Source organism: Acartia tonsa, chromosome 5, assembly GCF_053477335.1.
Source record: "Acartia tonsa isolate MP-2025a chromosome 5, ASM5347733v1, whole genome shotgun sequence".
Classification (NCBI taxonomy): Eukaryota; Metazoa; Arthropoda; class Copepoda; order Calanoida; family Acartiidae; genus Acartia; species Acartia tonsa.
Window position 1 is genome coordinate 3,122,696 of NC_137264.1, and position 14,117 is coordinate 3,136,812.

Here is a 14,117-nt window from a genome sequence, read left to right on the forward strand (position 1 = left end):
TAGAAGCGAAGCTCTGAAACGATATGACGGACGAACGTTAACCTTTGTTGAGTTTCAGAACTGAATATACAAAATATGAAAATAAAGGTTTGACAAAATTTTACGTAAAATTGTTGCAAAATTTCTTAAATACAGAATTCTGTTTAGGGACATACTGACATTTTTAAGACTTGATTAAAGAGAATATAGTACCTTATTGTAATAGGAATTAGTAATCAAAAAATCAGATCAATCGGATGATTTTATCACATAAATTTTTTTATTAAAAAAGTAAAAATCAACATGTTTAAAATGGCCGTACGGACATTCTGGTAACGATTATAGAATTGCTACGCTTTCTAAATCGTATCTAACTACTACAGTGTCTTAAAAATACGCCTAAAGATTAAGGACGATAGAAGAAGTGGGGAAGGAAGCCCCTAAAAAAGAGATGGATAATAGATGTATTTTTAGGACGTCACACATATCCATATCCATAAATCGGTCGGGATATATTTATTCCAACTATCTAATTTTATTTCCTTTTGCCATATCACTGTGTATCATCCTGTTTTATGTAATACTAGCGGCAACGCCCCTAGAAGCCTCTAGGGGCACTGTACTGGTAGGAGAAGAAAAGTCGACCTCATCCTATTTTAAATTTGAGTTTCAAAAGAATTATAAAAATTATTTTTTTGGGAAAGGGGGGGTGAAGATACCCTCTTGAAAAATAGTTTAAAAACTTCCCAGGACCTATAAGAGGCTTCACTGTAAAGGAGAACAATATCGGTTCAGCGGTTAGCGAGATCCTTCGGGACAGACAAAAAACGCTTACTACTTTATATAATAGGATTTAGTAAGTTTTCTGGCTAAGGCTTAAGATTTCAATAACTACTGAACTAATTGAGTTCTCCATTCCATGGAAACTTCATTGAGGTCCTTCGCTGGTTTTAGGCTATCTTTCTGCCCACCCCCCCCCCCCCCTCCTCCATACCTTCGAATGTAGAGCACCTAGATGCAAGGGGCGCATCTGCAAGTATCAGAAATAAGCGTCTTGGACAAGCCATGGCCTAATTAAAAGATACTTTTTAAAAGTAATTTGAGAAATGTGGTAGGTATGACAAAAAATACCATAGTCCAGGAAAAAATGCCTCCATTTTGTTTGTTAAGACATTCCAAGACACCTTCATATAATGACTCACACACACACACACACACACACACACAAACAATACAAAACTATATTCCTCTAAAAGTTAAAAGCTAATGGAAGCGGGAAATTAAGGATTAATGTATGATCTATGTTTTCCAAAATTCAAATGAAAATCGTAAGGAAAACATTAACAGACCACCATAATTGCATGATATTTTTCTGGATGTCCTAAGTAAGCATGTTGAGCCGTTTATAGGCATTTACATTTCCCCTACTTTTACAATTAATGTCATTAGCCGGACATGGCAGAATCATTACAAACTTAACAATTGTGTTATATCAGGGATGTAATGGGATAAGACAATTTCCAATGAAGTGATGTACATTCCCCAATGACAATAAAAAAAATTACATATTTTGTAGATTACAATTAGTGGTTAAAACGTTAGGACACTCAAATTAATGAACCAACCAATTAAAATTTAATGAAAGTCCACAGAGTTGTTAAGCCAACAAATAAAAAAAGTGATTACAAATCACTAGGTACTGGTTTAATAAACAACATAATTTTCCCTCCCTCCATGATGTAGATAAATCATCCGAAACAAGTTGCACAATCCAAACCAATTTTCATTACCATTATCATTGATCTGGCCCTTATCTCAGATCTTAGACATTGTTTATCTTTTGTTTAGAAGGACTTGCATATTACAGGCCAAGTAAATAGAGGGTTGATTTGGAGGTAGATTAGAGTATTTGGACACAACCCAATCTGTCCCGATTTTGTATCACTTTTGAAAAGTACGATTCCTGTGACGTCATATAAAAAGGGAAGGGGGGAAGAAAATCTCTTCCCTTTTCTCCCATCTCTTTTAAAGAGATTTTCTTCCCCCCTTCCCTTTTTCTTTCCCAAAACGTATATGACGTAACTGGAATCGCACTTTTCAAAGTGATACAAAATCGGGACAGATTGGGTTGTGTCGAGTATTTGTTCATGTGCCAACCAATAAGTAAAGTCACAAAATAACCAATCCTATAATATATTGTATTTATTTTGTTTGTAGCAAATAGCTATAGATCTCAAAAATTGCTGGCTGTACTTACATGGAAAGATTTATAATGTCTTGGTTTGGTTTAAGGCTATTTTCCTGACTTCCCTTACCCTGAATTTAGACGTACATACATGATTAGTAGACTATAAAAGTTTTAAAGATTTTTAATCAATATAATAGATTTGAAATCTGCATAAAATTTTAAGGATTTTTTATAAAATTAGTTTTTTATATAATTCTTTATTTAAAGGCGCAAATACAAATTGAGTTAAATAATTTTGAGATCTGTGATTGGTGGATTGAAAACTATCTGCGCTCTGATTGGAGAAGCTTAAGTGACGTACATCATTCAACCAATTAGAGCGTAGGTAGTTTCCAATCCAGCTATCCTATTGGTCAAAATTTATTAACTTAAATCGTATTTGCGCCTTTAAATAAAGAGTTATATAAAAAACGAATTTTATAAAAAATCCTTAAAATTTATGCAGATTTCAAATCTATTATATTGATTAAAAATCTTTAAAACTTTTATAGTCTAATGATTAGAATTACTGAGTATTCCTCTACAATGTATACCTTTATAAAAGGCATTAACTATCTCTTCTAGTTTGAAATAGGGACATCTATAGAGTGATTGTCTTGATTAGGGGGCCCCCACACATTTTCTCATGGACAAATAGATAGATAACACTTATGGCAATATACCATTATTGGAATAGCGTTATATTTTAAAGGTATTTTCCTTGCAGTAATAATAATCACAAGGATCCTATTGGCTTTATAATCAAACACTAATAATATTTACTAGAAACCTATCGCTTGTTATAGATGTTGTCATCCTTGTTTTTTTCAAAATATATGCATATAACTATTAATATTTGTTTTTCAATTTAAGTCTTCTTTAAACTTATCATTGATAAATAAATTTAAATAACTTTCTCGTATTCATTCGAATCCGGTGGATAGGAACCGGTTCTCATCCATACGAAAAAACTATGCCTAGCGTCGTATTATATCCAGCTTTCTACGAATATAAAAATGTACAATCATATGATTAAAACCAGTTCTTTAGCCCGTGCCTTCGGCATGTCGGGGCTAAAAAAACTGGTTTTAATCTGACAATTGTACATTTTATATCCGCGGAAAGGTGTTTATAATACGATGCGAGAAATAACTATTATTTTATTAGAAGTGAATGAAAGCTGCTCAACAATACAGTTTGTCTGTTCATAATGCTAATAAAATAATAATTATAACGTAAATATAAATGTCTTGGCTGCAATAAAACTCTATAAATCAACTGTGGACCTGTCTGTTCACAACGTTTACTCTACTGCTGTATAAGATAGACTTCTGAAATTAATACTTACCATACGCCTTTAAACAATTCTTTATTCCCTTGCTTTGCTACTTTATCTTTGTTTAATTAATTTATTACTTGCGTCAAATTCTAAAAACTAAAAGTCAACAAATTTAACAAAAACTTTTATTAGAAACATTTATTGAATAATCTAAATAGTAAATAACAGTTTTGTACACTTGAATTTTTTTTTGGATGTGTAGCTTTACTAGAATAGGATATTTTTTTTTTTTGGGGGGGGGGGAGTAAAAATAATTACCCCTCCGAGCAAAATAATTACCCCTCCTAAGCAAATTTTACCCCCGTGGGTAAAAGATTTTTTGGGGGGGTAAAAAAAATTTGCGGCGTGCTTCGCGCGCCATTTTACCCTACCCTTCAAAGTACAAATTACCAACCCCTTTAAAAAATTTTACCCCTCCCAAATAAAAAAGCTTGGACGCCCCTGTTTTTAAACAAAAGTTTATATAAAAATTAACATAAGAAAAAAATGCAAAAGTTAATGAGTAATTTTTAAGTAACCAGTGTAAAACATTTTTTCTTTTCTTTAAACGTATTTTTTTAATCAATTATAAAAATTTAATTCTGAATTCTTAAATATTTTGAACATTTTTAGTATTTTAGTAAATTACAATAGGTATTAGTTAATGTGTGTTGTGTGTATTTTTCTGTGCTTGGAGAAATTGAGAAAAATTCTATGAATTTTCTGTGCGTCATTCAATAACAAGGCCAATTTTGTCCATAAGTAGCAAAGCAAAAACAACAATAATTAACAACAATCAATAATTTCTGTACGTATGTTTTTTAAAGCAATTGATGTGTTAAAATTCACGAAACAAATTACATATTCGTAGCTTACGCAAATTTAAGTATTACATCCTTTAAAATCCTTATACTAAAGTAATAGGATGTCTGTGTGTTTGTACCGAAGGATCTCACTAACCGCTGAACCGATCGGGTTCTCCTTAACAGAGTAGCTTATCATAGGTCCCGGGAAGGTTTATAACTATTTTCTTGGGGGGTGGGACCCCCCCCTCAAAAAAAAAAAATTTTTTTTTTGCTTTTTCTTTTGAAATATAAAATAAGAAATAAAATTATTAAATTCGACTCTCTCCTCCTCAAGTGCCCCTAGAGGCCTCTAGGGGCGTAGCCGCTAGTATGCAATAAACAAATTAAATAATATGTGTAGTTGTGTAATTATATATATTAAAGTAACTGAATATGTGTGTCTATTAATGTCTCAACCATGACACTTTGGTTGAGCTTGGACTTCCGAATTAGCGGGAAGTTCACGAGATCAGTTGGTGAACAGACAAAACCCCCAATACCAGGAACCATCAAGATTCAACAGCAGGTTTGAATATAGATTTATTGATGAAATTATTTCAAAAGACCTGAAATTACAAGATCAATTAATAAACAGAATAAAATATTATTCGTTATCTTAAAACTTTGAGCACTAAAAAAAAATCTTTTTTCTTTTCTTATGGTTAAAGAATCTTTGGAAACTTTGGCTTTTAAAGGAAAATTATTTGGTTTAATAAATCATTGTTAAATGCAACATTAAGGCATATAAAAATTACTAAAACATATATTAATCATAATTAAGTTTCATGCTTAGCTGGCTAAAGCCTTTTTTTAAAACTACATATAATCGTCCTATACACCATACTTCTTAATCAAATTAACAAATTCTACCTGAAGCTCTTATGGTTTCAAATCCCTGATATACTAGGGTAGTTCACACTCAATGAGACCAATGATAGGCCCAATTTTGTTCTCCGCAATCTTCACACTCTCATATCTCATTCAAAAGTAAAAAGAACGTGCGCTTCAAAATAAACAAACACTCTATGCCGCGCCACATTATGAAAGGAAAGCCCTAAAAGACGACATTTGCGCTTTGTTTTTGGTTTAATGATAAGGAATTTAATTTCGAACTTGATAAACACAAAGCTTCCTCGAAAAGAGGTTAAGACACACCCCCCGTTTGAAAGTCAAATTAACTTCCTTAACGAGATTCAAGGTTTTTTTTCGCGCTGAGCACTAGCAACATTTCTCACTAAACTCAACTCACCATAATCACATGAGAATGGCCACATCCCGAAAACGTGACAATTTTGCTCCTAACTAAATGAAACCCCGTGAAATGCATACACAATATTATACTCCTCACTAGGACTCATAATACCTCACATTTTAGGATAGAAGGATGGGGATTGGTTTGTACCATACAACATTCTATGCACATGACAATCACAAGATCACATACACAATCCTAAAATAGATAATCCTATTAATCATGATGTTGTAAATATAACAACTATATTAAATAATAATCATTTCATAATCAATAGGTAATAAATCATTATTAATAAATCAATAAGTACCTACGAAATCAGGTTGAAATGTAAATGTAAACAATAATGGTAAAAATAAAACGAAATAAATCTTAGACAAGAAATTTAAGATTTATAGGTACTTAAAACTAAATTTGTTAAGCATCAAAAAGAGTAGTAAGAAAAAATTTTTCAAAATCCTTGGGCAGAAAGTTTTTCAAACCTAATGAATAAGAACTGTAATATCTTAATCAAAAAATAAAACTTTTTAATACTTAAAGAATAGCAAAATAATAATATCTTCGTTAGAATTTTCATTGAAATTATAAAAAAAATACCAATTTTTCTTTGTAAAAAAAAAACTTTAAATATGAATTTTCAATCATTCCTTGATCTGAATAAAATGTTTTACTTGATTGAAATTCATATATAATTTTAAAAATCTGCTAAAAAAATACTTGATTTTTTCTTAGAATAAATATCGAATCACGCAACCTCGACACATTTATTCCTTTTTGTTAAACTTTTCAGGTAAGTTTTAAAATGAATTGTACTTTTGAAAAGAAATTAAACTCAAAAAATTAAATTTGAGCATATGAAATAGAAGAATATTTAATCGCATTTCATTTGATTCTTATTTTAGGCATAAAAATAGGCATATGAAAAATGTGGCTTTTTACTAAAAAAATCTCAATTTCCATAAAATAAGAATCAATTATTGATCATAATTTTTAACAACTGCCTGACTGATACAGCATGTTCTTCTAGGGGAGATTTATCTGTCAGTCTGAACAAGACTCTTGCCGTCTTTCTTCCATCCTCAATTCTCGTCACTCGGCCCATCCTCAAACATCTCATCAGCGGATTGGTACTCGTAACCAGAACTATGTCTCCATCAGTTAGTGGCTCCGCCATCTCATCCTTCCACTTGGACATCCGTAATATCTTCGGTAGGATCTCCTGGCGGTAGGCAGTCCAAAACTGGGCAGATAAATCTTCCAACAACTTCAACCTGGAGGAAATTTGGTCCTCCGGTTTCATCGCCACATTGCACAACGGCTGGCGGTCAACATTTCCCAGCAGCTGGCCAGGGGTAATTAGCCGCCAATTCTCCACGTCATTCGCAGCTTCAATCGTCAGTGGTCTGCTATTCATAATTTTACTGACCTCCGCCAACAGCACCAGGAGCTCGTTGAAATTAACAGAACTATTCACCAACTTCTTGGACAGCAATCTCTTGGTTAATCCCACCATTTTCTCAGCCTGCCCAATATAATGGTGGGCTCGGGCCGGGATCTGAGACCAAGAAAACTCTACCTGGCTGCCCAACTTCTGCTCTAAAACCTTGCGAGCACCGGATAATTGTGTGCCCATGTCGCTTACTATGATCTTCGGCAGACAATGAACAGCTTCCAACTTGCGCAGGGACAACAGGATACTGCTGGTATCATACTTTTCCAAGGCATCTAACCACAACGCCCCTGAGAATCTGCAGACCACCACGAACACCCACACTTTCTTCGTTGCTGTCTGACTCCTCGTTTTGGCGGCAGCTCTCCTCGTAACCAGCGGACCCATCAGGTCGACTTGTACAGCTTCAAAAGGCCTGCTCGGGACCAACTTGTCAGGTAACACCTCCTTCATGGTAGCACGACATTCCTTAGCCCTCTCAACACTGCAGGGCCAACACTTCTTCACTTCCATGATGGCCAACCTCCTTGCCTTCACAATCCAGCACCAACGGCGGCTCTCAGCTAAAGTTCCACGGACACCAGAGTGAAGCTCAACATGCGCTTCTCTCATAAAAACAGCAGCTAACCAATTACCAGGCTCCAAAATTATTAAACCTGGCATGTCTTCAAATATCATTTTACGGCCGCCAGTAATGGCGTCAATGACTGGCTGTCCACGACCAACCATCTTAAGAATCCTCATCTCCCTGGTCACATACTTTCCACCGGGACCAACGACAGGCCAGGTCAATGATACTTCATGCACTAATGGATTTAATGACGCATAATTGCCTTTAGCATCATTTATCCACTCATCCTCTTGGCTTCGTGACACAATGAAAAGTTCCGCCGCCGCCATAAAATTGTACAAAGACGGCTTGTACACAACATCTGCGGCTGCTACATGACTACCAGCGGCTGTAGCCTTACCTTCTTGTCTGCTCTTTAGCTTCTTCAACCAGGTGTTCGCAACTTGCAGGACAGCTGCCATAATACGTTTGGCCTGTCCAAATGACCTCCTGTGCTTAAACCTAAAGACATCTTCAGCGGCTTCTCCGGCAACTTTCATTGAACATAACTTAACCATTTTGGTATTCAACTCCTCAGGGGGTAAAACCTGCTTGACTTCTTCGGCAGTTTTCACCGGCCACGCACTTTCATCCTGGCGCAACCATTCTGGGCCCAATCTGTACCTGGAACCTGGTCCCAAATCTGATACTTTGCAGGTGCTTCTGGTGCCCAAATCTGCAACGTTTTGCGTCCCCGGGACCCACCTCCAGTCATCCTTGTTGGTCGCAGATTGAATTTCTCCAATACGATGAGAATTAAATGTGTTCAACATAGCACTGTTGGAAACTATTTGTGATAAAACACACGATGAATCAGTAAAATACATCACTCTGATAATATCAAAAGGCAGGGCATCTCTGACGGACTTTGCCAACCTTGTGGACATTTGGCATCCCATCAACTCAAGGCGTGGAATTGATTCACACTTGACCGGCGCAACTCTAGACTTAGTGGCTAGCAGAAACGTTTCAAACCCTTGTCTAGTTGGCCACCTCAAATATGCATTAGATGCATAAGCCTCTGATGATCCATCCGAAAACATCATCAAGGATGGAAGGCCAGTTGGTTCATCCGGGACCACACAACGGTCAAACTCCAATTTAGCGACCTCAGCTCTGTCCTCCAGCGACTGAACAAGTTCATCCCGTAGACTTTTTGGAATGAAATCTTGCCAGCCCAAATTCAGCAAACAGGTTTTCCGCAGGACAAGTTTAATTCTCAACAGAATAGGGCTGCAAAGCCCGATCGGGTCGAAGGTTTGGGCGGCGAACCTGTGGACCATCTTCTTCGTCAGATTCTCGTCCAAGGCGTCCTGGAGGTTGTACAAATCAGCATCCTCTTTCACCTTCCTTCCCTTGACTTTACCATCTTGGTTGACTCTTGTGGCAATGGACAACACATCGGTGGCTGGCTTCCATATCAGCCCGAGAACCTTGGTATGCTGGCAATCATCTCCAGAATAAATGACTTGTTTGAAGGAAAAACTACCTTTGCCGATAATCCTGTCGGCCTCTTTCATCATCTCCTTGGCTTCTGGCTTCGATCCTGCTCCCGAAATAACGTCATCTATGAAGCTGTGCTTCTCAAGCTTGACTGCAACTGGAATCTGAGGTAACTTGAATTCCTCATCAGGGTAGGTAGGTATTTGTGGCTCCTTCCATAATTCAGGTTTGGCAACAATTTCACTACCGTTTATTTGTCCTTCTCCATACATCTCCTTGACCTCTGCTTCACTCTTTCCGCCGAACAGGCGGGACGTCAACTTCAGGGCTGTAACTGCCAAATTTCCCGCAGCTAACTCGCCGAAATTTACAACTTTGGTCAGGTAAATTTCAAGTGGACCATCTGGCGTCGGGGAAAATAAAACTCTCTTCATCTGGCTGTCAAAATCTGTGGCCAGGATGGAGTTATAAAACTTGGAGATATCCGCGGTTATACCAACCTTGTAACCGCGGAAAAGCATCAAATGATAAAAAATCTTCTGCATTGGCGGCGGGCCTCCCAGCATTATGTTATTAAAACTGGTACCCTTGAACGTCAGAGAACTATTTGCACACAATCGCATGGGTGTGGAACTTGAATCCTCCTTGAAAGCAACCACTATTGATGAACAAGACTTAGGTCCTTCATACTGCAACTCTTCAGGCGTGGCTTTTTGGAAAACGCCTCTTCTTATGGCGTCGTTGAATACCTCCACATACATTCCATAGGTACCTTCCTTGACCATCCTGGCACGATCCTTTTCAGCAATTTTGCGGGCTAAACTTTCATTGTAGGGTAAGGTGTGAGGATCTTCAATATAAGCATATTGACCTGTCCACTTGTTGGACTGCAAGTCTAGGGTTAAACCTGCCTCAATTATCCTCTGCCTCTCACGCTGGTCCCAGGTAGTGCCGTCGGCCATAGCCTTGCACTCTTGACAAGCAGTACATCCTGGACAAAGTGCCTGCGGCTGTATGCCAAACGATTCAGACGTCAAAAAGTCTGGCAAGGTGCCTCCACTGACACTGACAGCCTTATAAGCCGACTTTTGATCTCCAGCTCCACCATCAGCACTCGTACAGATAAAACCACTACCAAAAATGGTTCGCCACAACATAGACTGGCCCACTTTCTGGTAGGTTGAAGGAAACACGTCAGGATGTGTATTTCCAATGATGATATCTAAGCCTCCACTAACATATGTAAACCTTTCTGGTGGCATTTTAAATATCTCGGCGGCAGTTTCGGGGTGGACCGAGCGCATCTCGTTGGCCCCGCCGAGGGTAGGCATGACAGCTGCCTCAAACTCCCTCAGATTGCCGTCCCTATCCTTCAGATAAAACACAACATTGCGGCAGGAAGACTCACTGCCATCAGCTACAGAAATGGTTGTATATCTGCCAGTAGATTTCAGCTTCAACTTGTTGGATAACTTCTCAGACACAAGTGGCAAATTTGCCCCGGAGTCAAACATTACCGTGGCGTGGCAGGTGCCGCCGCCAGGTGCTACAACAGGAACTAACTGAAGCAAGAAGGTACAGGGGCTGGGTGCAGAACTTGACTTGTAGACTGTATTCACACCAGCACTAGCCTCATGGAGTAACCTGGAATGGTATCTGTCGCAATTATTAGTACCACAAACACCAAGCTTCTCAGATTTATTACACTTGTCAGCAGTATGGCCGTCGCACAAGCAGAGTTCACATAACTTCTTCTGCTGGACAATTTTCTTTCGGTCAACCACATCCATCTTCTTAAACGTGAGGCAACGGAAAATCGGGTGTTTCTCCTTGCAGCTCTCCACAGGACATGCACTGTTCCACTTGGAAGCCTTGCCCTTTCCAGCCTTCCCATTCTTATCGTCGCTGCGGCCAGATACTTGCGCGGCGGCAGCTCTATCACGATTTCTCTTGCCGGCGCCATTATCATAAGACATATCACCGGCCAACATGGCACCCCTGGTCCTCTCCAGCAGTTCAACAATCTTCGGGATGTTTGGTTGGTTCATGCTACCAAGCTCCATCATAATTTTGTCCCTCAAATTTTCAGGGCACTTGTCTTTAAAAATATGAATGAGAGTTAGGTGGTTGTAATCCTTAGCTGCAGAACCAACGATGGCTTCTACCTCCTGCATCATGCTCTTGAAGGTAGCAATTGCGCTAACCACGTCCACAGGTTTATCCACAGGTTTCATCTTGTTCAACTTAGTTAAAATCCTCATGAACCGGCGAGTGTTTGATAAAAACATCTGGTCAAGAAACGCCCATTGTTCATTGTGATCTCTAATCGCTGACACTTGCTTGCGTAGTTCCGGGTTGGTTATCACCTTCTCCATACACAACATCAGACTTAACCTCTGGTCAGCAAATCCATAACCAGAGCAAAGATCCTTAAAGACCTGTTTAAAGTTTGGGTAATCCGTGTCAGTACCGTCGAACGACGGCAACAAACTGTTATCCCAGCGCCCATACTGCGGGTTGGAACTCCGAATATCCACAGCAGACATACTTCTGGAGAGCATGGCAGGTGTCCCACTCTCATCCAGATTAGATGAACGACGTTCCATCTCTCTAAGCCTTCGGTACATATCACGTACTTCTTGGCGCAACTCCACGGAAATTTTAAGAACTCCCATGTCCATCTTCACCTTCTCAATGACGTCGAGGTTCCTGGCGACAGTGCTTGACCTCGCGTCGTCTGAATCATTGTCAAGCCAGTACAGAATTTTTGTACACTGCTCCAACGACGCATAAACTTTATCTGCAACAGTTTTCTGCTCACTAGCTTCATCCAAATCACGCTTGAACTCGCGCAGCTCACTAGTCTCCACGGCAGGTTTTAGACTTTTTATTAGGTCAGATTGGTCCTTGACCTCACTAAAAATGTCACGAATTGATTTTACATTCACATTTTCACATGAACTAAAACTTTGGCAGGCTTTTAGATTGTCATAAAACAATTTTAACTGTTCATCAAAAACTTCTAGCCTTTCACTGCCAATAGCGATTGCTCGCTCAATTTTCTGCTTTTTGGTTAGTGGCATATTGATTCACTAGGTACTTATTTCACAGAAAAATTGTCACAGTTTATTGCATCAATAATTCACTAGATGCTATTGATCTCTTGATGAATGCTAACGCCTATTCATCAGATATTTTGAAATTGTCTCAACCATGACACTTTGGTTGAGCTTGGACTTCCGAATTAGCGGGAAGTTCACGAGATCAGTTGGTGAACAGACAAAACCCCCAATACCAGGAACCATCAAGATTCAACAGCAGGTTTGAATATAGATTTATTGATGAAATTATTTCAAAAGACCTGAAATTACAAGATCAATTAATAAACAGAATAAAATATTATTCGTTATCTTAAAACTTTGAGCACTAAAAAAAAATCTTTTTTCTTTTCTTATGGTTAAAGAATCTTTGGAAACTTTGGCTTTTAAAGGAAAATTATTTGGTTTAATAAATCATTGTTAAATGCAACATTAAGGCATATAAAAATTACTAAAACATATATTAATCATAATTAAGTTTCATGCTTAGCTGGCTAAAGCCTTTTTTTAAAACTACATATAATCGTCCTATACACCATACTTCTTAATCAAATTAACAAATTCTACCTGAAGCTCTTATGGTTTCAAATCCCTGATATACTAGGGTAGTTCACACTCAATGAGACCAATGATAGGCCCAATTTTGTTCTCCGCAATCTTCACACTCTCATATCTCATTCAAAAGTAAAAAGAACGTGCGCTTCAAAATAAACAAACACTCTATGCCGCGCCACATTATGAAAGGAAAGCCCTAAAAGACGACATTTGCGCTTTGTTTTTGGTTTAATGATAAGGAATTTAATTTCGAACTTGATAAACACAAAGCTTCCTCGAAAAGAGGTTAAGACAATTAAAATCTCGGAAACGACCAAACTATTATTTCTATTGAAGCTTTTTCCGATCAAATGACAATTTCCCATCAAAGGAAACACTATCCCATTCCCTTCCCCTAATTTATAAATATTTCACATCCTATCTTTTTGAGATGCTTTAAAAAATTTATGATAAAATTTAAAACATCAAACAAAACCCAAACAATAACTATTGTATTATTGGTAAAAAAAATCTTGAATTATAAATTTCTAGGATAAATTCTAAAGTAGTAAAAGATAAATATGTTCAAAGTAGCGCAGCAATAAGCATTCTATCAACAGTTACAATTAAATATCAATAAAACATAAATTTGTTTATAAATATTGGTTTTTATAGCCAGTCAATTAGAAAAGAAGAAATAATCAATATTCTTAACTTACTTTTACAAATTAGCGTACAAACGGACAGACCTTGTAAAAAAGTTGCCGTAGCTTACATAACGACCTATCCTTTAATAAAAAGTAGTTAGGTTTTTTTGTCTAAAGCTAAAGATCTCAAAAATAAGTGGTCCGAAAAAAATGTCTTAGGGTGGTTTTAGGCTACTTTTATAACATCCCCGCCCTTCTCTAGGGGCAAGGGGCGAAGCAACTGTAAAATGTTGATGTAATAACAACAAAATTTATTATTAAAATAATTACATTTTTGGAATAATCGTCCCCTGCCTGTAAAACACAAAGTCCTTTGTATACACAGACCATATTTAAAATTTCTCTTTTAAAAAGGAAGTAACGCGCAACGCAACCATTTTTTTTACACAGGGAAAAGAAAAAAAGGGTGGGAGAAAGGAAAAAAAGGTAAAGTGTGCCATAATAACCGTAAAAATATCAAAATAAATGTTACCGCTTATATTTATATAAAAAGCATATTATTTTATAAATTTGTTTCATAATTTTTTTCTCGATTAGATCTTGCTTACTTCTGCAACGATTTAGTTTTCCATTTAAAGGAAGTTTATATATCCCAGAGTAAGTAATATAATTTTAAGATTTAATTATCAGGATGGTTTTAGGCTAATTTGATTC

At 37.3% G+C, this 14,117-nt stretch overlaps 1 protein-coding gene across 1 annotated transcript; it reads right to left on the reverse strand.

Moving 5' to 3' along the window:
* Positions 1-6,779: 6,779 nt before the first annotated feature.
* Positions 6,780-13,064, reverse strand: LOC145319899 (uncharacterized). The gene is made up of 3 exons (XM_080162300.1): positions 12,790-13,064; positions 7,982-12,485; positions 6,780-6,801 (listed from the first exon to the last, which is right to left on the reverse strand). Exons 2-3 carry the CDS (start codon positions 12,205-12,207, stop codon positions 6,780-6,782), a joined length of 4,248 nt encoding a protein of 1,415 aa, XP_080018426.1. The 5' UTR covers positions 12,208-12,485; positions 12,790-13,064.
* Positions 13,065-14,117: the final 1,053 nt, after the last annotated feature.

Excerpts from the sequence above, each read along its gene's own strand:
- LOC145319899 (XM_080162300.1), bottom strand. The coding sequence starts at position 12,207 with ATGCCACTAACCAAAAAGCAGAAAATTGAGCGAGCAATCGCTATTGGC. Across the intron at positions 6,802-7,981 it reads GTTGTGTACAAGCCGTCTTT|GATGAGATGGCGGAGCCACT; the intron begins GTACAATTTTAT and ends TCCAAGTGGAAG.